The sequence below is a fragment of the Thunnus albacares genome, chromosome 16 (assembly GCF_914725855.1).
Source record: "Thunnus albacares chromosome 16, fThuAlb1.1, whole genome shotgun sequence".
Classification (NCBI taxonomy): Eukaryota; Metazoa; Chordata; class Actinopteri; order Scombriformes; family Scombridae; genus Thunnus; species Thunnus albacares.
Window position 1 is genome coordinate 25938817 of NC_058121.1, and position 22979 is coordinate 25961795.

General features: G+C 38.5%; 1 protein-coding gene across 5 annotated transcripts in view; it reads left to right on the forward strand.

Moving 5' to 3' along the window:
- Positions 1-22719, forward strand: part of myt1la (myelin transcription factor 1-like, a) — a 73671-nt gene extending 50952 nt beyond the window's left edge. For 2 of the 5 annotated variants that reach the window (XM_044377311.1, XM_044377312.1), the window contains exons 13-24: positions 3082-3365; positions 4395-4619; positions 11343-11494; positions 11773-11841; positions 13356-13418; positions 13513-13596; positions 15440-15661; positions 15831-15922; positions 16109-16212; positions 17206-17349; positions 19242-19304; positions 21234-22719. In XM_044377311.1, coding sequence (XP_044233246.1) covers positions 3082-3365; positions 4395-4619; positions 11343-11494; positions 11773-11841; positions 13356-13418; positions 13513-13596; positions 15440-15661; positions 15831-15922; positions 16109-16212; positions 17206-17349; positions 19242-19304; positions 21234-21374 — 1643 coding nt within the window. In that variant the 3' untranslated portion in view covers positions 21375-22719. The remainder of the gene's footprint in view (positions 1-3081; positions 3366-4394; positions 4620-11342; positions 11495-11772; positions 11842-13355; positions 13419-13512; positions 13597-15439; positions 15662-15830; positions 15923-16108; positions 16213-17205; positions 17350-19241; positions 19305-21233) is intronic. The other 3 variants (XM_044377313.1, XM_044377315.1, XM_044377314.1) reach the window with 2 other exon arrangements.
- The last annotated feature ends 260 nt before the right edge of the window (positions 22720-22979 follow it).

Sequence of the window (22979 nt, forward strand, 5' to 3'; positions counted from 1 at the left end):
TAGTTCTGAACACAGACAAATTATCACCAACTCTGCAGCTTTTTAGCCTCTGTTAGCTCATTGTTTTGTTTTTTTGGCACATTTAATGTTTTGGTTCAGTCTCAGCGCTCTCATCAACGTCGTTTTCAGATGTAGCAGCAGCTCTTTTCTACAGACGTGCTCCAGTAGACTCACTGTAAACCACCTGTCCAGCACCCAACAGCAGACAGATAAAGTTAGAGACTAGCTTGTGAAGAAAGTGGAACATCTAGCAGCTAAAGAGACAGATATTTTTCTCAGGAGTTGGTGGAGACCAAACTAGGGCTAAAAGAGAATGAATATTGGACTTACATTCAGCAGGCGGACACAAATGCGACTACAATTATTATTAAATGAAACTTTAAACTTCATGAATTCATAGTTCCTCAGTGCTGCTTCTTACCTTCAGGAATAGATCATTTATGTCACTATCATTTATCATTTATTTGTGTCTTTTTGGGTTTTTTTTTTTTTGCTTCCTGAGAGAAAGAAATATGTCACAGTAGGTGGCAAAAATACAAAGATGCTGCGTCTCTGGTACAATAGTGGAATTTTAACAAGTAAGATGAAATGTAACAAAAAAAAGCAGACATGTCATCATTTATCTGAAAAAAATGGTTACATTCAGTCTTCCATTTCCTTTTTACTAATATGCCAAAATCTCCACTTGTGGCGAACATTTAAATTGAATATATGATGTTTCCATTCAGATTTTTCTTGTACGTGAATTCACGGAAGCTAACGTACTGCCAGTCCTTTGTCTTGGTGAAGGGAATAACACCTGCTAAATGATCCCAGTTTGGGGTTTTTTTTTCCCATTCTGTGGAGAACATTTTGTACTTGCAGGGATAAAAGCAGTGATAACACACACACACACACACACACACTAACACACTTACACATGTTCAGTACTCAGTGTATTCTCTTTGTCATTGCGCCGAAAACGCCGGTGTTTTCTGCCTCTCCACATGGCTGGAGTGAAAGCAGAGCAGAGTTATGGAAATGCCAAGCTAAGAGCCTGGCTGCCTGCTCTGAGCAGAGGATGGAGGGAGGGAGGGAGAGAGGGAGGGAGGAGGTGCAGATGGAGGAATGGTGAAACAGGAGAGAGATAATGGAGGCGAGCCCTGTTTCTTTGGCTGGGAGCCATTAGTGAGACGCAGGCAGGAGAGAGGTTTTTAGACGAGGTGTCTGCGCTCCCCTCCGTCACGACTCCCTCCCTCTCTCTCTCTCTCTCTCTCTCTCTCTCTCTCTACCATTCTTCCCTCCATCTGCATCACTCCTGCCTGCAGACCTCCCGCGCTCCGATTCACCATCACACCGCCATACAATCTCCGTGCCTTTCTCTCTTTTTCTTTGTCCCTACAGCTGCCTCTCTTCTCACCTCTGTCTGTTTTAAAGAATAAGTCTGGTGTAATGCTCTATTTTTCTTATCGTCAGGTGTTAGTCCGTCTCTCAACACTTTCTGACTTCCCTACCTCGTCTGTGGCACTCAGCCTCAAGCCTGTTTGTTCATTAATATTTATATATGTAGTTTCAATATACGGTATAGGTAATTTTTTTTAAAAGGGTCTGGCATTTCCTAAAGCAGCAGGGCACTGTAGTTTTTAGTTACTCACACTGAAGTAAATTGTGCATTTGCTGGAGACTATTTTCAGCTGCGGATCAATACACATGTTGGTGCACCAGTGAATACCAGCGTTTCTGAATACTAGCGTTACTAGCCTGGTAATCTGATTTGTTTTCATTTTATTATTCAGTGTGTCTTCATGTTCATGTTATTTCTGATGTATCTATCCTAGGCTCACAGGTCAGTCTCTATAAATGCTTCACTAATAGAGACTGAGGACCCAGGTTTCGTTGTTAAAACTGGGTGGAAACAATTTGAAAAGCCCTGTATTGTGGAACCAGTCCTTTAGGGGCGGCCCTTCATAATGGGGCGGTGACATGCGGTTCAATATGGAGGGGAATGGGGGGAGTGTGAAGGCGTGTCCTTGACAAAATGTAAGGGGCGTAGGTTTGTTCTCGCCGCCGTTCAAGCATCCATAGTGCATTTAGAAATCCCCAGACTTCAGTAGGCGGAGATCTCTGATTGTCTGGTATCACGAGACTATATCTATCCAGTCTGCAGCAGAGGTTGTTAGAAGAAGTTAACTTACGTTTATAGGAAACTAAATATTATGTCTTTCTGTTTAACGTTAAATAGTCTACACTAACTAAGCAAGTTAAAGTTATTATTTATTAAGAGTTTAACACTCACAGACTGAACTAATCTGCTTCATCAGGACTGCGAAGGTCAGATTTGACTGACAGTGCTGGCAACATACTGTAAGCAAACAACTCACCAACTGTCATCACACTTTGCTTTAAATACTGCTAAATCCTGATTGGTGCACAGAATATGTAGCATCACCTTTTTTGAGAAGAGCAGAGACAAAAAAACACAAATACAGAATTCTGTCGTGTAAATTATCCAAAATGATTATTTAGGACAACACAGCTCATATGAAATATGTGTTCTTGTTATTATGTCTAAATTTAAAAAAAAAACAGTGCGTGCTGCTCTGTCGACTTTGGTTGTTTTATTAATTGGGAAAACAGGTGTCAACGGGCACAGCACCAGACATATTTGAAGAGCTGAGATGTTGGTAGCAATTCAGATGTCCTGAACCAGATTAAGTATCAACGTCAGCAGGACGGTGTATGCAGGATTGAGTCAAAATAAGCTACAGTGTGTGTTTTCATTGTAATGAATGAACCCAGTGCAAAGGGTTGCATTGATGTATTTTTAATAGATTTTGGAAAACAGTGTTGAATATGCAGATAATATTTTTAGTAAGATCAGCTTATTGTTGGTTTCGGTCGTTTCAACAGTCTTTTTTTTGTTTCCCTCCACCACCACCTCTCTCTTTCTCTACATCATTGTCAATTTTTTTGCATATTTTTTTTTAAAAATGCAGCAGAACTTCTCTTTGAAATTTTAGATCCTCTGTAACGATCCATCTGCTGCACAGTGTGGCCGTGTGCCAGCATCAATCTTAACAAATCAACCGTACTTGTGTGCAGCTAAGCGCTACTGTAAGAGCCCGGCCAGCAGCACGACCAGCAGCTACGCTCCCAGCAGCAGCAGCAGCCTGAGCTGTGGAGGGGGAGGAGGTGGAGGAGGAGGGGAAGGTGGAGGGGGTGGAGGAGGAAGCAGTGCCAGCAGCACCTGCAGTAAGAGCAGCTTCGACTACACCCACGACATGGAGGCGGCTCACATGGCGGCCACCGCCATCCTCAACCTGTCGACGAGGTGCCGGGAGCTCCCACACGCTCTGGGAGGGAAACCCCAGGACCTGCTGACACAGGTAGCATGTACATCACATTCACACATAATGACAGGAGGGGATGACGTAAACAATAATTATCAGGTTATCTTGATATATTTAAATGGATATACTGTATATAAGATAAAGTATTAAAGATGACATGGTAAAAAGTTAAACTCATGGTCATCTCAGTGAGTTTAGAGATGTAGAGATTCCCAAACTGTCCTTTGTAAACATCTGTCACAGTTTACAGACTGTCCTGCTTTAACTTTAATTTACCATATTTGTACAGGCTCACTGGTTTTTAGTACAATGTGGGATTATTACTGACATCTCAGGTGCAATCACTTTCAGTTTTACCCTTCAAATAAAGTAGTTTAGATAATCTGGACAAACTGTAACCGTCAAAAATAAGCCAATAATACCCAGTTTGTAATAAAATGAATATTGACCTTAAAGGTTGCTTTCATACTGACAGTTAATCTGAATCTGGGAGCAGTTTAATTAAAACTAAAAACACTTTCTATGGACCAAGTAGTCTGACGTTGGTTCAAATCAAACATTCACATTAGAGGCTGACTGACAGAAGTTTTGAGGCAGATACTTATTTCAAAATTTGAGTGTTTTAGGAAAATCTGGTGCTGATATATCAGCAGATATTTGTTTTATATTAAGAATAACATTAATAAATAAGATTGACAATAATGATTGTTGAAGTCTAAGAAAATGATCCTAATGATCCCAATGAGGGTTATCTAGGATGGGTTGAGACTAAACCAATTTAAAAGGCACGGAGGGTCTGATGAAGAATGCTAAAGAGTTGCATTATGGGGATTGTAGGAGCCAGTGGTTTTGGAGCTTGACTCACACCATGAATGAAAAGTCAGGATATTGTGAGTCCCCCAACTTCCCAATAACCCAATAACGTTCAATGCTAAATCGCTGAATCTCTTTAATTTTGGTTATGAATAGATGGTGACAAATTAATGTACTTAAAAATGTTGCTTTTCTACTATTTTTGATGGTTTACTGCTACACCAGTGATGTTTCCTTGCCTTTATGCATCAGAGTCCGGTTGGCGACATGGACGACAGCGGTGCGGTGGAGGTGGCCGGTCAGCCCGGCGGTCCAGAAGGCAGCGGGACGGTGTTGACCCCCCTGCAGCCGATGTCGCCCCAGCGCCAGGCTCTGCTCAGCAGCCGCTGCTACCAGCTGAGCGAAGCCGACTGCTGGGATCTGCCCGTCGACTACACCAAGATCAAACGGCTGGGAGACGAGCAGGACCACAAAGAGGTAACGGGAAGGTCTACGTCACTACATTCAACAAAAACAATATATTTAACAGTGTATAGAGTTTAGAATGAACACACACACCTCCGAGGTTTATGTTCTAGTTCAATTTACATTAAAACCACAATAGAGGTCTACAGTTAGTTTACAGTTAAGACACTTTATGGCAGTGGTAGGCAAATGGCAACCCGTGGGCCAAATCCGGCCCTTTGAAAGATATATTTGGCCCCCTGACAAAAGTCGAAACTTTTATATAGTTTAACACAAATCTACTGTAGGTAACCAAATAAACACAAGACTTGCGAAAATCCCAATGAATATGTTACTTCTATACTGTCGCCACAAGAGGAGAGACATTAAAACAGTGGTTGCACCATGCTGTTTGAACATTGCATGGTGATGAAATTACCTATAATAATACCGGAAATTGAATTTTAAAGGTGGAGTGCGCGACTTTTATCTCCCCCTTCTGGCAGTGAGAGTAATCACAAAAACATTCTCAACATGTGCTTATGTCATAGGCTTTGCTATAGCCTACTCCGTCTCTACTGTTGCAGCTGTAAAATGGTGGATAAACTGTTTTAAGTGTCACACAACCCCCGCTATAAATGACCTGGTTTCACTATCAGAATTTGATGAATTCAGTCCGATAACAGCTGCACAATTAAATTGTTTTATCCACATTCAAGTTAGCAGAGAGCTAACAGGAAGTTAGCCGGCTCGGCCAGCAGAAGTCTCTGGGTGTGTATTCAAATAGCCAGTGTGGGAATGTCCTGCCTGACATGTGATATAAAATCTGTGAAATACAGAGATATTTATCTGGCGGTGAAAGGCTTCACCAATCAGTATTGTGTGAACTTGTTTGGCTTGAATGAAACTGACGTTTATTCATCATCCGTCATTTATATGTAAAAGTTCTGCACTGCAGGTTTAATGTGTGGATTGCAGTACTGTTTTAATTCCCCAACTTTAACCTTTTCGACCATAACTGATTTATTTTTCACGCACAAGAATAGTTGGCAGTTGAACAGAAATGGTGTGTCGATGCCATTTTCTTTCCAAGGCAACAACAACAACAACAACAACAACAACAACAGTACTCTCAGTCACCCTTGAATGCAGCAGCCGCTGTGTGTAGACAACAAAGTACGTCTCAAGGCTGAAAGTACATCACAGAGCATATATTTGTGTATGAATCATTTTTAGCCAAATAAGTATTAAAATAAGCGGAAACTGTTAGCCATTACTTATTAATGGGAAAATAATATTTGCCCGCAGAAACAACCCTAAACAAAGTCATAAATAAACAAGACATATAGGCTTGTGTTTCCACTGCAGCACTCAATGTTCCTCCAATGAAAAATCCTTTAAAAAATGTCCCATGGTTGCCCTCTTAATATGCTGACTCCCGCTTTATGGTTCAGACACTGTATGTTACATAAGAGTTTACATAGAAGCAGACTATATGTGTTTAAATTGTTTACACTGTTAACATGCATTTAAGTTACATCTTAAGTTAAAGTTTACAGATTTGAGCTTCAGACTTTGTAAAGTTTTGTAGTTTAGATTCAATAGTGACGCTGCAAAAGTCTATAAAATTTAAACTATAAAATACAGTATATTTTACTACATTTATAGTTTACATGTTGCAGAAGCATCATTCTGTCACAGCTACTGTTACGAATTTACGCTTAACTCACACGAGGCAGCGTAAAAGTTTACCAGCATCTACAGTGAAAAATTGGGATTTTTACAATTTACAATTTACATGTTATCATTTACAGAGATTATAGTTATACATTTACAGTCGTATTTCATTTCAGTTCAGAGTTTCCAAGGTTTATAATTAAAACAGGTTTTGCCAATCAGTCCGCATCAGTGAGTTTATACTCAAACTTCAATTAATGGTTCAATTTTATGTACATTGGTGAAAATACATGGCTTCGGTTTTGAGTTTCTTTGGTAATAACTTGACCACAGGTTCAGCTCAGCGATGTGGAGCGGCGTGAGAAGGAGATAAGAGGCAGAGAGACTAGAATCCCTAACAATAAAAAGCCATCTTAAACTTCTCATCTGAGGATTAATTTAACATGTGCATGAAAGTGTAACATTAAGGGGTAAAAATTGAATCATTTTAGATCAAATTGAAGCTCTAAATGTTTCTCATGCTCCACACTCTGCCCTTACAGTTATGATTAAGGGCTTTAACCATTTAATTTAAGGTACATTTAGGTAGCCTGTCCCCTAATCATGCAAAGTAAGGATAATTTGAAGCATGAAATTGAGTGATTTAAGGAACCCAGAGTTTATATTACAGGCGTGTGCACAGATGATTATGATTTTTAAGCAGTTTAAAGGGATGCTGGTCCCCTGGTGCATAGCAGAAAAGCACCAGAGAGAAGTTGTGGACTTCTATTGCGAGGGCGTACTGTTGCTTGCTGGTATGCATAATTTTTGCATCACTTAACATACATGAAAGGGAATTTTTGTGAGTTTGGATAGGTCTCGAATGTGTGTTTGTACACCTTCGCTAACCAAAGGCATGAAAACTGCAGAATGATGGTGTTTGCCAAAGTTGTACATCACCACACAGATTTTGTTGTTACTACTTCTCTAATGTGATTCTTCACCCTAAAGTGACTAAATAGAGAAAGTTGAACACTGCAAACGGCCAAATAATAATAAAAATGCTAGAATAGGTGCTGAAGAGAAGAGGTAAGTTTGTTTTCAAGGCAATGATTAATTTTATTTTTTTTAAATCTTTGACATAATCAGGCATTATGAAGGTAATCCTTATCAGATCAGGGTCTGTTTATCAAACTTTTAAGAATTTGAAGAATAGAAAAAGACAGACTTTTTAAAGAATTACATTTAAGAAGAGCAAATTTAGGAGTAAAGAAGTTTGTTGCAGAGTGTGAGCAATAACACATTTATCAAACGACTCACTCTGCCTTACAGCCAACTGTCAGAGGAGCAGGAATAGCTAATCAGATGCAAGGATTTACCCATTGTTCTGATGTGTTTTTCCACAAAAACAAATGTGATTTTAATCCTTAAAAAAGTTCATTTTGTTTGAGTGAAATCTGTAATACCTCCAGTAGTGATTAACATGTGAAATTAACAATGATATAATATATTAATGATGTTAACATTTATTTAATACTTTACTTTACTTACCTTTTAAGTGTTTATTAATGTACAGTATTTGTCAGCAATTATAACTGCTATGAAGACATTCTTATATTATAATTGTGATTTAATATATTCATCATAGTTAAAAACATTAATTAGCTGTTTATACACCAGCCTCCACTTATAGATGCCCACAGGAGGAGTTATAGTTGAATTAACACTTATATCTGCTAACAACTACATTATAGTTTATTATAGACCATTTATTAACTGTTTATATACTAATTACACATGCTTAAATTAAATAGTTACCCAATGGAATAAAAAGAAACTACCTGAAATGGAAACAAAAAGAAAACCAAATGAGAGCTGGAGAGAAATTGCTGCTGGTCGTTGAGCTGCATCAGACAAATCATATAATAAGGTGAATTTATTACAAGTTCAGACAATGAAAATGTAATAGAAATAAAATCAGCTTTATTCTATAATGCAGAAAATAAGAAAACTGATGTAAAATCCTATCACATATTCTGAATTATACATATTGTTTCAGCTATTCATCATGACTTTGTCCCAAAAGGTTTGTGTTCACCTCTGTTTCAACCATCTACAGTCTGCTCTTAACCAACTTAAAGGCCTGAAAATGTATTTTCTCAACCTATTTCAGTCATTTCACATGAGACATTTATATATTTGTGTCTGTTGAGGCGGGCGGGGCTCAGATAGAAAAAGAAAAAGGGTGATGTTACGTACCTTAGAGTTAAGAAACATTTGAATCAAAATATGATTGTGAGGTTATTCGCTTATTTTAACAGCATTGTCAGTCATATCTGATCTGAAACGACTCCCATGCAGCCCTGATGATGCAGATTAGCTCAGTTTTGAATTAAACTCATAATAATTAGTCCCTAAGGATGTTGTTTTCCGAACTTTAATTTTCATTATTGCTTATTTAGTCATGAATGTTTAATTTTATAGAGAAGAAGAGTTGAGAGCCGGTTTTCAGGGGCTTTAAGAGACCACCAGAACTCTCTTAATGAATTTAAGAGCATTTTTAAGTAAAAGAAATCCAATGAAAAGATGTTGATGAAGGATTTTTGGCTGTATCTTTTACTAAAATCCCAAATTTCCAAGTGAGAAATAACCCTGTTTGGCTGATAGGATGGATTCAGACCAGCTGCTACCGTTTCTCCAGCAGGCTGATTGCGCTCCCATGTGGACATAAGCGGCATTGCATCCGCTCAGACTCAGCAGCTCTCTGAATGAACGCTTCAGGAGCTCAAGTACGATGCATTAAAATGCTGAATTACATCCCTAATACATAAGTAAAACATGATAGATGATCTGCACGCTTTAAATCCTCGCAGATCTGATATCACACAGAGCAATCCATGCAGCAAATTGCTACATTTGCTGCGTTGGATTTAGAGCGCTGGAGTGAAAGGTTTTAATCAGGAGAGGAATTGCGTTTGTTAATGAAGCACGACATTGCAGAGGAGGCCGGAGCCTGGAGCTCGGCGGCTGATGGGATTTTCTCCAGACAGTCCTGAACGATTTCTGCTCCCGTCTGAGGAGGTGTGATGTGTGGACTGCAGAGCAGACTGCAGAGCTCACAGTCACAAAAGCTTTTGTTCACAGAGTCCAACTGGTGCAGGAAGGAGTTTGAACAGGAACTCTGAAGCATTGTTCTGTGTGAAGACAATCCAAAAATATAGCACAGACCCACAGAGTGTAATCTCACCTTCAGTTGATTTTACGGATGCTACATAAATATTGGAAATAATACATTTAGCTACAGATTATAAAACTGAACATTTATCTTGAGTTAGATCATATATGACCTTCGATAAAGCAGAGAAACCTTCAAAACCTCCAAAAACAGCCAGAAACGTGTGTTGTGAGGTCACAGTGACCTTGACCTTCGACCACCAAATTCTAATCAGTTCGTCCTTGAGTCCAAGTGGATGTTTGTGCCAGATGTAATGAAATTCCCTCCAAGCTTTCCTGAGATATCACGTTCATGAGATTAGGACGGACGCGAGGTCACAGTGAACTCTGAACTTTGACCACCGAAATCTAATCAGTTCATCCTTAAGTCCAAGTGAACGTTTGTGCCAAATTTGAAGAAATTCTCTCAAGGTGTTCCTGAGATATTGCGTTCACGAGAGAATGAGACAGACGGACAACCTGAAAACATAATGTCTTCAGACACAGCTGTCACCGATGTGGAGGCAGAAAAAAGTTCTTGTACACAGAAGAAGTGTTCAGATCCTTTACTTCAGTAAAAGTACCAATACAACAAAGTAAAAATACAAGTAAAAGTCCAGCATGAAAAATCCTACTACAGTAAAAGTACATAAGTATTATGAGCTTGATGTAGTTAAAGTATTGCAGTAAAAGTAGTGGTTTGGTCCCTCTGACTGATATATTATTATATATGACATCATTAGATTATTAATAGTGAAGCATCAGTGTTAGAGCAGCATGTTACTGTTGTAGCTGCTGGAGGTGGAGCTAGTTTACACTACTTTATATACAGTTAGCTAGTTTAGTCCAGTGGTTCCCAACCTAGGGGTGGGGCCCCTCCAAAGGGTCAGCAGATAAATCTGAGGGGTCGTGAGATGATTAATGGGAGAGGAAAGAAGAAAAAACAAAGTTCTGATACACAAATCTGTTTTCAGTTTTTGGACTTTTTCTCTAATCTTTGATTTTTTGGTGAAATATTGGATCATTTGAACATTTATTGAAATGAAAGCATGTGAGAAGTTTAGAGGGAAAAATCACTATTTAGTGGAGCTGTTAACAACTCATAGACATGTGAAATGTGACCCCGACTACACACTGCTTTCTGTAAGACGTCAAAAGCCAAAAAAAGGTTGGAAACCACTGGTTTCATCTTTAACAATGTGTTGTATTTTAAAAGCTTGTTATATTATACATTGTGTCAAGTCTTCATCTGAATTTTAATCATACGTAGGATCAAAGAATCTCGGTGAACACTGTCCATCACTTGGTCTGACTTTTCTTCTTATTATTATTATTATTATATTTGATTTGTTGGAGCTGTGGACTCTCCAGGCATATTTTAATCATGCTGATCATCAGAATACACTTTGTTGCGGTGAATAAACACTAAAGCAGTTTTATCTGAAGTCTAATAGTAAAGAGAGAGAGAGAAGCTTCCTGTGTTTGACTTTTAGAAGTTTTCTGCTTTATCAATATATTCTAACGTTTCTCCAGGAGTTCACATTTTTTTTTACATGTCTCATGGCTTAAATTATTACAGTACAGCATGTTCAGCTGTGGGACAGAGCAGATATGATTACTCATATGTCCCTCTGGGATAAGGGAAATGTTTTCATTAGTTGACCCAGTGAGGATAAAATTACAGACTTACTTTAAGTTTTATATTTAACTATGTAAAATTTAGACATTTAGTCATTTAGGCTCATATTCAGTCTTGAAACATCTACCGGTGAGTTTTACTTCTCTCAACAAAAAGGTGTTAATAACTTTGATGTATATTCTTTGTACAGCTGTGTGTCAAATACAAATGTAGTGCTGTAGATTTGTACTTGTAGTGACATGTTGTAGTCTGCTTATTTCTCGTCCCTACACCAGAGCGACGAGTTGGATCCCTTCCAGGAGCTGCTGGACGAGCAGCGCTACCCGGCCGAGGTGACCATGCCCAGCCCCAAACACCACAAATACCCGCCCTGCAAGGAGAGCAAGAAGGAGCTCATCACGTAAGAAGCTCTACCCTGATTAACACAACGCTGTCACAGAACGTCTAAAGTACTTCATAAAAGTATTTAACTTCCCTTCAAGGGAAACTGGCCTTGTAGCGGTCAATAAGACAGAAGACATGCTATACATAAATGCATAAAGTACATGCATACACATTTTTACATAATGTACTCAGTGTTTTCTTCAGGCAAATGTTGGGTTTTTTTGTAAATTGTGAATATGAGACTAGATTTGAGTTGTTTGCGATGTTCAGTTTGTGTCTCTTTACCTGCTGCAGGTTGTCGAGCTGCCAGCTGGCTGACAAGAACATGCGTGGGATGATGACGGCCAACTCACAAGAACTCAAGTGAGTCTACAAACTCAAATTACTTTGAGTTACAGTCTGAGTCCGAGCAGTTTTGAAATCAGTACAAATTGGACTTACAGCACCCGTCAGTTTGGACAATCTTCATTAAGTCTCTGTCAAATGTTTTTTCTTTATTTCTGTTGTTTCTCTACATTGTCGATCAACCAATTAACATTTGTCACACCTGTTCATTAAAAACCATCCAGGTGATGAACTCATCAAGGCAAACAGTGGCTACTTTGAGGAATGTTAAATATGAAACATATTTTGGTTTGTTTAACACTTTTTTTGTTAACTACATAATTCCCTAAATATTATTTCATAGTTATGATGTCGTCAGTATTGTTCTACAATGTAGAAAACAGTAAAAATACAGAAAAACCAGAGTCAAGACTGAGACAAAAACATGTAATATTCTTTATACTGTTGTCTTACTGTTGTTTATAGTGAGAATCATATGTGATACAACTTTAATCACTCATTTTCAATTTAAAAAAGTTGACTAAGTGTCGCATTATTTACTAAAATTGTAATTCCATCTGGGAAAAATCAAATATTCTTGCACAGTATCACAAACTAACTATCAAAGTTGGATATCTCTCTACACTTTTGTGCATAAAAGTACACAAGACATAATGGAGAATTAGCATCAGGTATACTTGTGAGTGTCAGTTCAGAACAAGATGCAAAACCAGACTCAAGTATTACAGCTCAGTCAGAGCACTAAAGTGAAATTCATACCAGTATTTATAACTCAACCAATCTTCCAAAACTACCAAACTAGCTACCAAAACATTATTAAACAGACTCTTAAGCAGATTTAAACATTACAAACTTATTCAACAAGTCCTCAAAAGTCCAAACTTTGTTCAAACCCACATAATATTACTTTTAATTATACTTAAGATCCTAAAGTTTGCAAAGATGCCAAATATATCAGGCTGTATTTGGGGAAATAATACAAAAACACATTTCCAAATCAGTTTTTTTCACATTTCCTAAAAAGCAGCCATTGATTTCAGCTCATTCTGTGTTATGTTATTTATTTATTTATTGTGTCTTGCATGTAAAAGTGCCCAGCCCAGTATAAGGCAACAAAACTACAGCTGCAGTGGTGAAACATTTGCAAGACATTAACATAACTTCTTCAATACAATATTACATTGCCAAAAAAAACGTGTCTTCTGTCCCAAGTTTGACGAACAGGCATCAAGAATATGACACTGTAACCTGTTTTGGACGATGAAAAATAAAATAATCATACAAAATAAAGATGTCAGCTCACTAATGCAGGGACCTCCATACAAAATGTCTCAATTTCAGATCTTTGAAGTGAGTAATATCCAGTGATATTCAAAGCTGAATCATCTGACATTTATGTTTGACGTTTGGAGGTTCAGAGACTTGAAACGTGCTGCGGAGAGATAAACCGTCAAGAGTCTCAGTATCATTATTTGGTGACACAGTTATGAAGTTTTGAACTCCAGTGTTTAATCCGTGTGTTTGTCGTTCAGGTGTCCGACCCCCGGCTGTGACGGCTCAGGACACATCACCGGAAACTACGCCTCCCACAGGAGGTACGGTAGCCGCACCTCAGACCGCAACCGCCAACAAACACTCACAGTACTCAACTGCACTTATGCTTCATAAAATGTATTTTCTGTCCTGCAGTCTGTCCGGTTGTCCACGAGCCAAGAAGAGCGGCATCAAAATCCTCCACAGCAAAGAGGACAAAGACGACCAGGAGCCAATCAAGTAATGTTTATGCGATAATTTACCTTAGCCTCGGATGTGAAATGTCATAAATATTTACCTCAAATGAGTAAATTGTGCATAAAATATGTGTGTTTTGTTCCCTCAAATTACTAATCTGACATAATTTGCATGAGACAGCTTTAGGGCTGCAACTAACAATTATTTTCATTATCAGTTAATCTGTTGATTGTTGATTGTTTTCTCAGTTAATCATTTTGTCGAAAAAAATGTCAGAAATTAGTGAAATATGACCTTTTTTTGTCCAACCAACAGACCAATACCCGATGATGTTCAGTTTATTATCATGTACAACAAAAAAAGCACCAAATCCTCACATTTGAGAAGCTGAAACCAGGAAATGTTTGGTATTTTTGCTTAAAAAATTACTAAAATGATTATTTGATTATCAAAAATAGTCGCCGATTAATTTTCTGTCAATCTACTAATCGATTAATTGAATAATTGCCTCATCGTTGCAGCTCTAGACAGCTTTTACCTCTATTACATCTAGTCTCAGTGTGTTTCACAGCCTAAACATGAAGTCTATTATCTGTCAATCCAGTCAAGATCAAAATCAATATTAAACCTGTGGAAAAGTGCACATACACTCAGGATGGAGTAGATGTGTTTTTGAAGACATAAAAAGTAGTCTATTGAACTTTTTTTTGATGAACAGCCACATCAAACACAAATTATTATTCGAAGCAGGGTATTTTCTTTTCAGTGCGTATGTTGAACTCATATCTGCCACATTACAGTGAAGACACTCTGTGGCGTTCTCGACAGATTCATCCATCTACTCTCTCTTAAAATGCTGCCTGTGTACGCTGACCTTTCAAACTTTAGGAAAGAATATTTTAGTGTGTGGTCCGTTCTCCACTTCACGTCCCGCTCCCAGCAGGCCCAGACCAGTAAAGGTTAGCACTAGTGAGTGTTTGACATTTTCCTTAAAGCAGAGCCGTAATGTTGAGCCAAAACGACCTTGTGAATTATCTAAAGTTCATCCGGTGTCAGTCTGCAGCCAGCTGTTGCTGCCACCTCTGTTCATCATCATTAACAGTGGAATCATAATTAAACTTAACCTGAGCTCGGCTGGGGAGCGCCACGCCGACGCTTGGCTCATTCTGATCAGCCCAGATGTACCTGATTTGACTGTTATCAGCCTATTGAATAGGTGCTATCATCACTCATCTGTCCCAAATATATGGGCTAGTAATGGCCTACTAAACCTACTAGTAGGTTCAGGAGGCTGTTATCACCCATTTATTTCAGTGAACCAGTGTTGGGGCCTGTTATCAGGCGTGTAGTGTCAAGTGACTGTCAAATTTCTTTCTGCAAAAACAAAAAAACGAAAAAAGAAGGCCGACATTCTTTTTGTTCTGAGTGGAAAATGCAATATTTCAAGACAGTTTTGGTGAGAAATGTGCATTTTCTTTTCATAATGTTTGTTCAGTGATGATGTTTAGTTTGTCAGTTATAACAAAGATTTTTTCAGGTCTTTCTATCGTTGCTATGGTGGTTGCTATGGATGCTGTTATCGCTGAAACCACATAGCATACATTTGATGGTAGAAGACTGTAAATGTGGCAGATATACTCTAGCTATAACTCAAACTGAGTTGTGAAACTGAATCACTTATGTTGAAAGCACATTTGAAGGGGATCTTTTAATATCCAGTATAAACAGGAAGAATGATTACAGCGAGGAAAACCTCTTTCACTGTTCATGTGAAACCTTGACTGTTGTTTTAAGACAGCCGACTCCTGCTACACTTCGCCATCACGTTTTTGGCTACCTGTAAAAACAGACTAAGTGAAATCTTTGTGTTTGTTCGTCCTCTCAGGTGTCCGGTCCCGGGCTGTGACGGACAGGGTCATGTGACGGGGAAGTACGCCTCTCATCGCAGCGCATCAGGCTGCCCCCTGGCGGCCAAGAGGCAGAAGGACAGCTATGTCAACGGCTCGCAGTTTGTCTGGAAATCTGGCAAGACAGACGGCATGACCTGCCCGACCCCGGGCTGCGACGGCTCAGGACACGTCAGCGGGAGCTTCCTGACCCATCGGAGGTGAGTTTTCTGTTTCTTTTATCACATAAAAGTTTCCTGAGCTTCTTTTTTCAGCTCCACACAATTTTTAAAAAATTTAAGGAATTAATTACAGAAAAAAGTACTTATGAAAGGACCATTTGGGATAATCCATCAGTCAGCCTTTTTCAACGTGTGTGTTTTATTCCAGTCTCTCCGGTTGTCCCCGTGCCACCTCGGCCATGAAGAAGGCCAGGATGAGCGGCGTGGAGATGCTGACAATCAAGCAAAGGGCGAGCAAAGGTCAGAGAAAAAGAAACTTTGTTATTGGACCTGAAATGTAATTTCCATGACTTTCCCAAAATAATCACTGATTCACATATTTTAAGTAATGATGAGATGAAACGTTGAACTGAACTCACTGTTGCTTTGACGCTTGTATTTGTTCAAGAAAAGAAGCGTTTTGTGAAACATGTTATTTGGTTTCAGGCATCGAAAACGATGAAGAAATAAAACAGCTGGATGAAGAAATCAAAGATCTGAACGAGTCCAACAACCAAGTGGAGTCAGACATGATAAAACTGAGGACACAAGTAAGATGGCTTCTGTGTGTTTACTGTAGTGTAGGTAAGGTATAATGCCCGACGAGGTGTCTGTTATCAGGAATTAATGGCCTCCTCCTCACAAAATTGTGAACCTATCAACCTCCTAGGGTAAGGGGTTAACGTTAGGGGTTAAGGGTTAGGGTTAGGGTTAGGGATTAGGGTTAGGGGTTAGGGTTAGGATTGGGTTTAGGGGTTAGGGTTAAGGGTTAGGGTTAAGGGTTAGGGTTAGGGGTTAGGATTAGGTTTAGGGATTAGGGTTAGGATTAGGTTTAGGGATTAGGGTTAGGGGTTAGGGTTAGGATTAGGTTTAGGGGTTAGGGTTAGGGTTAAGGGGTTAGGGTTAAGGGTTAGGGTTAAGTGTTAGGGGTTAGGGTTAGAGTTAGGGTTAGGGGTTAGGGGTTAGGGTTACGATTAGGGTTAGGGGTTAGGGTTAAGGGTTAGGGTTAAGGGTTAGGGGTTAGGATTAGGTTTAGGGATTAGGGTTAGGGGTTAGGATTAGGTTTAGGGGTTAGGGTTAGGGTTAAGGGTTAGGGTTAAGGGTTAGGGGTTAGGGTTACGATTAGGGTTAGGGGTTAGGGTTAGGGGTTAGGGTTAAGGGTTAGGGTTACGATTAGGGTTAGGGGTTAGGGGTTAGGGTTAAGGGTTAGGGGTTAGGGATTAGGGTTAGGGGTTAGGGTTAAGGGTTAGGGTTACGATTAGGGTTAGGGGTTAGGGTTAGGGTTAAGGGTTAGGGATTAGGGTTAGGGGTTAGGGTTAAGGGTTAGGGTTACGATTAGAGTTAGGGGTTAGGGTTAGGATTAGGTTTAGGGGTTAGGGTTAAGGGTTAGGGTTAAGGGTTAGGGGTTAGGGTTACGATTAGGGTTAGGGTTAGGGTTCAAGAAGACACAGATACATTAGCTCTTCACCTCACTTTTCGACAAAATCTTTGGGGTGTTTCCTTAAAACCTAACATAGCTGACAATGTATTTCCTTACCTGGTAGATAACCACCATGGAGACCAACCTGAAATCCATCGAGGAGGAGAACAAGGTGATCGAGCAGCAGAACGACTCGCTGCTGCACGAGCTGGCGAACCTCAGCCAGTCGCTCATCAACAGCTTAGCCAACATCCAGCTTCCACACATGGTAAGAACGAAGTCAGCTGCAGCTTCTCTAAAACTAACCCGACGCGAATGGTTTGTCAAGTATTCTGCTTCTAATAGAACTTATACAGCAAAAATATGACAAGCTTTGCACGTTGCATTTATTGGCAGCAAATAAATGTATTGTTTCCAAGAATTCTGTTATGTTTTATGCCGTAATGAGAACTTAAAAGTAACAGACAGTCATTAATCTTTGGTTTTATATTGGTAGAAAAATTGAGATCATTCCTGTAATAACTGGTCACTTCCTTCCCTTCAGGCTTTAAACTATTGAAAGGAAATTGGCTTGTTTTTTAGAGATTTGATTTTGTTTGAGCTGAGCTAAACAGGCGTCTTGAATTAGATTATTTAATAAGAACAAGTGCAGTGAAATCAAAGTTTTGCTAGCACTCTCCCAGTTTGACCGCTTTGGTAGAAATACTGGTTAGTTAATTTCTGTGATGGTAAAATTGAAGAGACAAAAACTTTATCTTTATTTTTAATTCATCTTGACATTGTGTGTTTTATTAGTCTTGTGGAAGTGTGAAAACTGCCAGTGACGTTTGATCCAAAATAAGAAATTTCTATCGATAACTGTCAAATCTTGAAACACGAGAATATATTCAGATTTTTTTTGCACTTAAATGAAAGAAAATATGATTTTTATAATGACTAAATAATGAACTAAATGATTTGTTTTGCTTTATTTTCATTTAATCTTACCTTTATTTTAGGGAGTTTGAAGCTTCTGTTGGATGTTTGTTTTATATTTAATGTGTTAAATTTGTTTCCTGCTTTATTAAATTTTATTTTATTATTATCCTGCTTTGTGGAACAGTAAAGATTTTGAACTGCTAACATCTGCTCACGATTTTAATCCAGGGAGGTGTTAAAGTCGTCTCCAGCCTTTTCTGTAACGACACTCAGATTTTTCCTCATCTGCTTCTTTTTGTTCGCCACCTTTTTATTTCCCAGCAGTCCATGCTGTGCTTCTTCTGTGCTTTTACAACACCTCACAGAGTTTCACGTTTAAAGAAACGGCCCGGTTGTTTTTTTTTTTGGTTTTTTTTTTGGTTTCAGTTTGAGTGAAGTGCTCGTGGCCGTTTTGACGTCATTGTTGTCTCGGTGTAGAAAGAAGACTGGGGCTAATTGGATAATCTCTTTCTGAGCTGTATGAACCCGAGTTGTTTGATAACTGGACTCTGCTTCCTGTCCTGCAGGACTTCATATCACACTGCAAGAGAAATGTCCGTCCTAACAACAAATTTGATGTGATTTGATCTTTATCTCTCTCCTGAAACAAGCTTGAAATCCAGCTCACTTTCACTCATCTTGATTTTTTTAAACATATAGTTCCAGCTTGTTTTCAGATAATCGCTCAATTTTCCCCAAATGAGTTTTTGACAAACTCCAAACTGTAGGATTGGTAGAATTTTCCTGTTTTGTTTCCAGAAAACTGAATCAGAGGCTCTGTTCACACTGCAGGACTTTATTTTCACACCCAAATAATATCTGTGTTTCTTTTTGTGTAACTGTTCATATTTTACTGCAGGATTTAAGCTTTAGTAGAGTATAAAAAGACAAAAGAGGTCACATTCACTCTTTGAGATGTCACATCATCTGTTATTCTTTCCACCATCTCTTTATTTCAAGTTGACAGTGATTAACACAGAGGAATTTCAGTTTGGATTTTGTTGTTCATTAGATTTAAAAAAAAAAAAAAAAAAGAACAATCAGAAATGAGAAACTGTGACCTGCAGTGTGAACTGAGCCAGAAGGGGGAAATGACTTGCTAAGGCGGACGTTGTGTGTTTTTTTCTCGGTGGAGCTTAGCCTTGTGACCGCCGCCGTTTGTCTAGCGGGCTAATAGACTTCTCTGTACACCCTCTCCTGTAGAGACCGCTGCCACAGAAAGAGGCCCCAGTAAAGCATAACTGCTGTTTGCAGATGCCTCCCAGAGTAAGAGATCCATTTATCCTTTATCCAATTATCCTTCTCTTCTGCACTGTCATCCTCCCCTCCTTTAACTCCTTTAGTCCACTGTAGCATCTGCACATCACAACTCTCCATTTATACGGCAGTGAACAAGAGTGTAACTTAGTCATTTTGATGACACTAATAGTAAAGAACCATCTGATGTGGTTTTGCATTTCTCCATTAATGGCAAAAAACAAAAAAAATCCTGTTTAAGAAGCTAAAATGTCTTGTTGCAGAGTGTCAGGAATTGACCTTTTTACCAGCAATGAAATGCTGAAATGATAATTAGTCGGAAACACACATGCATTATACATTAACTGAAATAATTTAACATTAGACTTGGACCTTTGATACAAATGAGATTCACATGATGAACAATAAGAGGAATTTGTTAAGCATTCAACAGGAAATATGAAGTTATGACTCAAGTCACAGTTGCAGTCATGTTAATAGTAATTTTAGATCAATAAACCTGGAGGAGGAGCTGCTCTGGAATCAGAAATAATCTGAATTGTTAAATTAAACTGTAGTTGGTGATGCTGACCACAGTGCAAATGGGTACAAGTTAGGTAACATGCAAACTTAAGCAGCAAAGTTTGCAAAGCAAAAAGATTTAAATACTCAGGACAAAATTATATGCATCTTTTGTGCAATTAAGTGTGTGTAATATGCTGGACAGTTAAGTAAAATAATCAGAATTCTGATAAAATAAAGAAATAAAAAATATTATTTCATGAAATGAAAGACAGCAGAGAGAAAAATAATGCAAATATAAGAAAAACAAGATCAAAAATCTTCTTCTTCTCTTCTTTCTCACCACATTTTCTCTTATAGCGGATACAAAATCCTTTTACTCAAAATAAAACTGATCGTTCTGATTGGACATAATTTAAATGTGTACATTCTCAGTGGAAACTGATGAAATGTTTGCAGATGAAAGTCAATAGAGAAAGCCAAACTCTTATCGCCAGGCAAGAAGTCGATAGTGGACAAATCCGTTTTTTATGTCTGATGGCAAGATTTTTGAAATTCTTGCGTCCCTCAGTATTTACAATTTATTATTTATTTGCACATTTAAAAAACTACACTTTAAATAAAATATTTATTTTTGATATGTACACAAAGACATTTGCATTTATAAAAACACACTTTTATCTACATATACTCAGCTATACATGGAAGTAAAACAGTGCTTGTACAGGAGAGGTAGGACCTCTTCTAAAAATGCAAGACAAGATAAACAGAATTACATGAAATAAAAAGTTTGGTTAAGTTTAGGCTAAGATCATAATTGCAGTTGATGTAATTGTGAAATGCAAATCATCCAATATGGGTATAAATCCAATATGGGCCTAAAATCGAGCCTTGAGGGACACCACATGTAAAACCTGAACAACTTTAAACCCGTTTTAAAAAACACGAATGCTGTTGTGAGTCGCCCACTGAGGTTTAACTATTTCTGAAGCCAAAGCTGCTCCATCTCTGAGAAATATTTCAACAACCAAAACTCCCAGTCGACTTTGCTAAGTTGAGCTAACAGTTGTCTCGTTCATCTGCCCATTAACCTCCCATTAGTTTTTAACATCCTGATTTTGTCTTCATATGCTAAACATTAACCTTCCATCTACCCATCAGCTAACCATCCCTCTCCTGATTTTTGCATGGTTTGGAGTTGCATTGCGTAGACGTTCACAGGCTGAGGTATAAGATACTGAATATAATATTAAAAATATATTTAAAAAGGAGCATTTTTGTGTAACCGAGCCATGTTTTCCTGATGGTGTTCCCTTCCTCCCCCCCTGCTGCCCTCCTGTTTTCCAAACCTTTCCCACAGTGTCTTACAGATCTGTCTATACAAACACTTAATGTACCTGATTGTTTGTTTCTTCATGGGTTTCTTTCCCCTCACAGGAGCCAATGAATGAACAGAACTTTGACACATATGTGAGTACATTGACAGACATGTACACCCACCAGGACCAGTACCAGAGCCCGGAGAACAAGGCGCTGTTGGAGAACATCAAACAGGCTGTTCAGGGCATCCAGGTCTAGCCCTGACCGAGGCCAAAATAACAAATGCAAAGCAAAAACAACAACAACAACTAAAAAAAAAGTCAAATAGAGGGGAATGGGTTGTTTTTTGCTGCTGTAATCTACCATACTTCTTTTATTTCTTCTGCTGTAATGCTCTCAACTCCATGGGTATCTCTTTTTTTATTATTTTGATTGTTGTTGCCTTGCTTTGAAAAACAAATTACCAATGTTTTAAACGAACATTCACGTTTTGTACATTTTCATATGACCTAATATAATGTGATGTACTGTTTATAGCTGCTAATGTATGCACATTCTAGTGTATATGTATGTATTTATTTATTGTAAGCTTGAATCATTTCTTATTTTAATGCGATTTACATGCATCGAATATAACTGGGCGTCACGGGTTTAACAGGGAGCAGAGTGGCGTGGGGAACGTGAAGAGCAATCACTTTTTGGGAAGGCGTTTCTCACGAGCTGTAAAGCTGGAGGTTGTTAAATGGATGTAAATTCATTGATTTTTTTGTAATGTTTGAAAGTGGAACGTGTGGACACTAATGTTATTGTAAATCTTTAGCTAAAAATTATGAGAAGAACCAATGCTACAAACAAGAAGATCTCAAACATCATGACACGGAAACTTACTGGTGCAAATCCCATCATCCCCCTACGGAGTTGTTTGGTTTTAAACTGTCCTGTTCTTTCGCTGTTCTTTGTTCACGCAAAGAGAAAAAAGCGGGAAAGACCAATGGCTACAGAAAATGTAGGAGACAATCTGCCATTCTGAATTAATTTTAAATCATCAACCTTGACTAGCTAATAGGGACAGCGTGTCAGCAATATTGGTATGATAATATTAAACCGTTTGTTTAGATATGCGATGCAATCTATATTAAAAACAAGTTTGGGTATATGCAATTTCTTATGAATAAAACTAGCAAAGAGCTGATAGATCTTTTTACTAAATGTATTGCGTTTTGTATAAACCTTTTACTACAATCATGTTTTAGGAATCTGACGCGGGTGAAAGGACTTTGGTTCTGTCATGTTTGACTTTGCACAGGGACACCTTTGTTTCCATGTTTTGATGTTTTTATTGTCGATTAAGAGGCGCTTGGCAGGCGAAAAAAGATTTGTAGATATGATTTTTCTTTCTAAAGGCTGACGGCTCCGCTGGACTTACAGGGTCAAACGTCCCCATCTGTCATTGTGTATATTGCACTCGTTCTGTAGAAAACGTCTTTCCAGTCATGCATTTAATTGTCTGAGCCACAATGGGACATGATGCCAGATGACATGATGACCAAGCAGCGCTTTTTTTTTTTTTTTTTTTTTAATTATCTTTGATTGTTATTGAAAAGATGAATGAAAACTAGAGCCAGCAGTTGTAAAGCGATGTCTGTGCACTGAATTTACTGACTGAGTATTTGATCTGAATCAGCCTTACGATGACATTCAGTCTGAAATCACAGTACTGGTGGAGTATGTTTTCTGAACACCGTCGATCATGCATGCACTTTATTGGAGTATGTCAAAGTATTATCACGTGGTAAATGAAGCAAAAACTGTACAGCGAGTTTGTGGAAACTGTGACTTCGACAAGACTTTGTGCTGGTGATT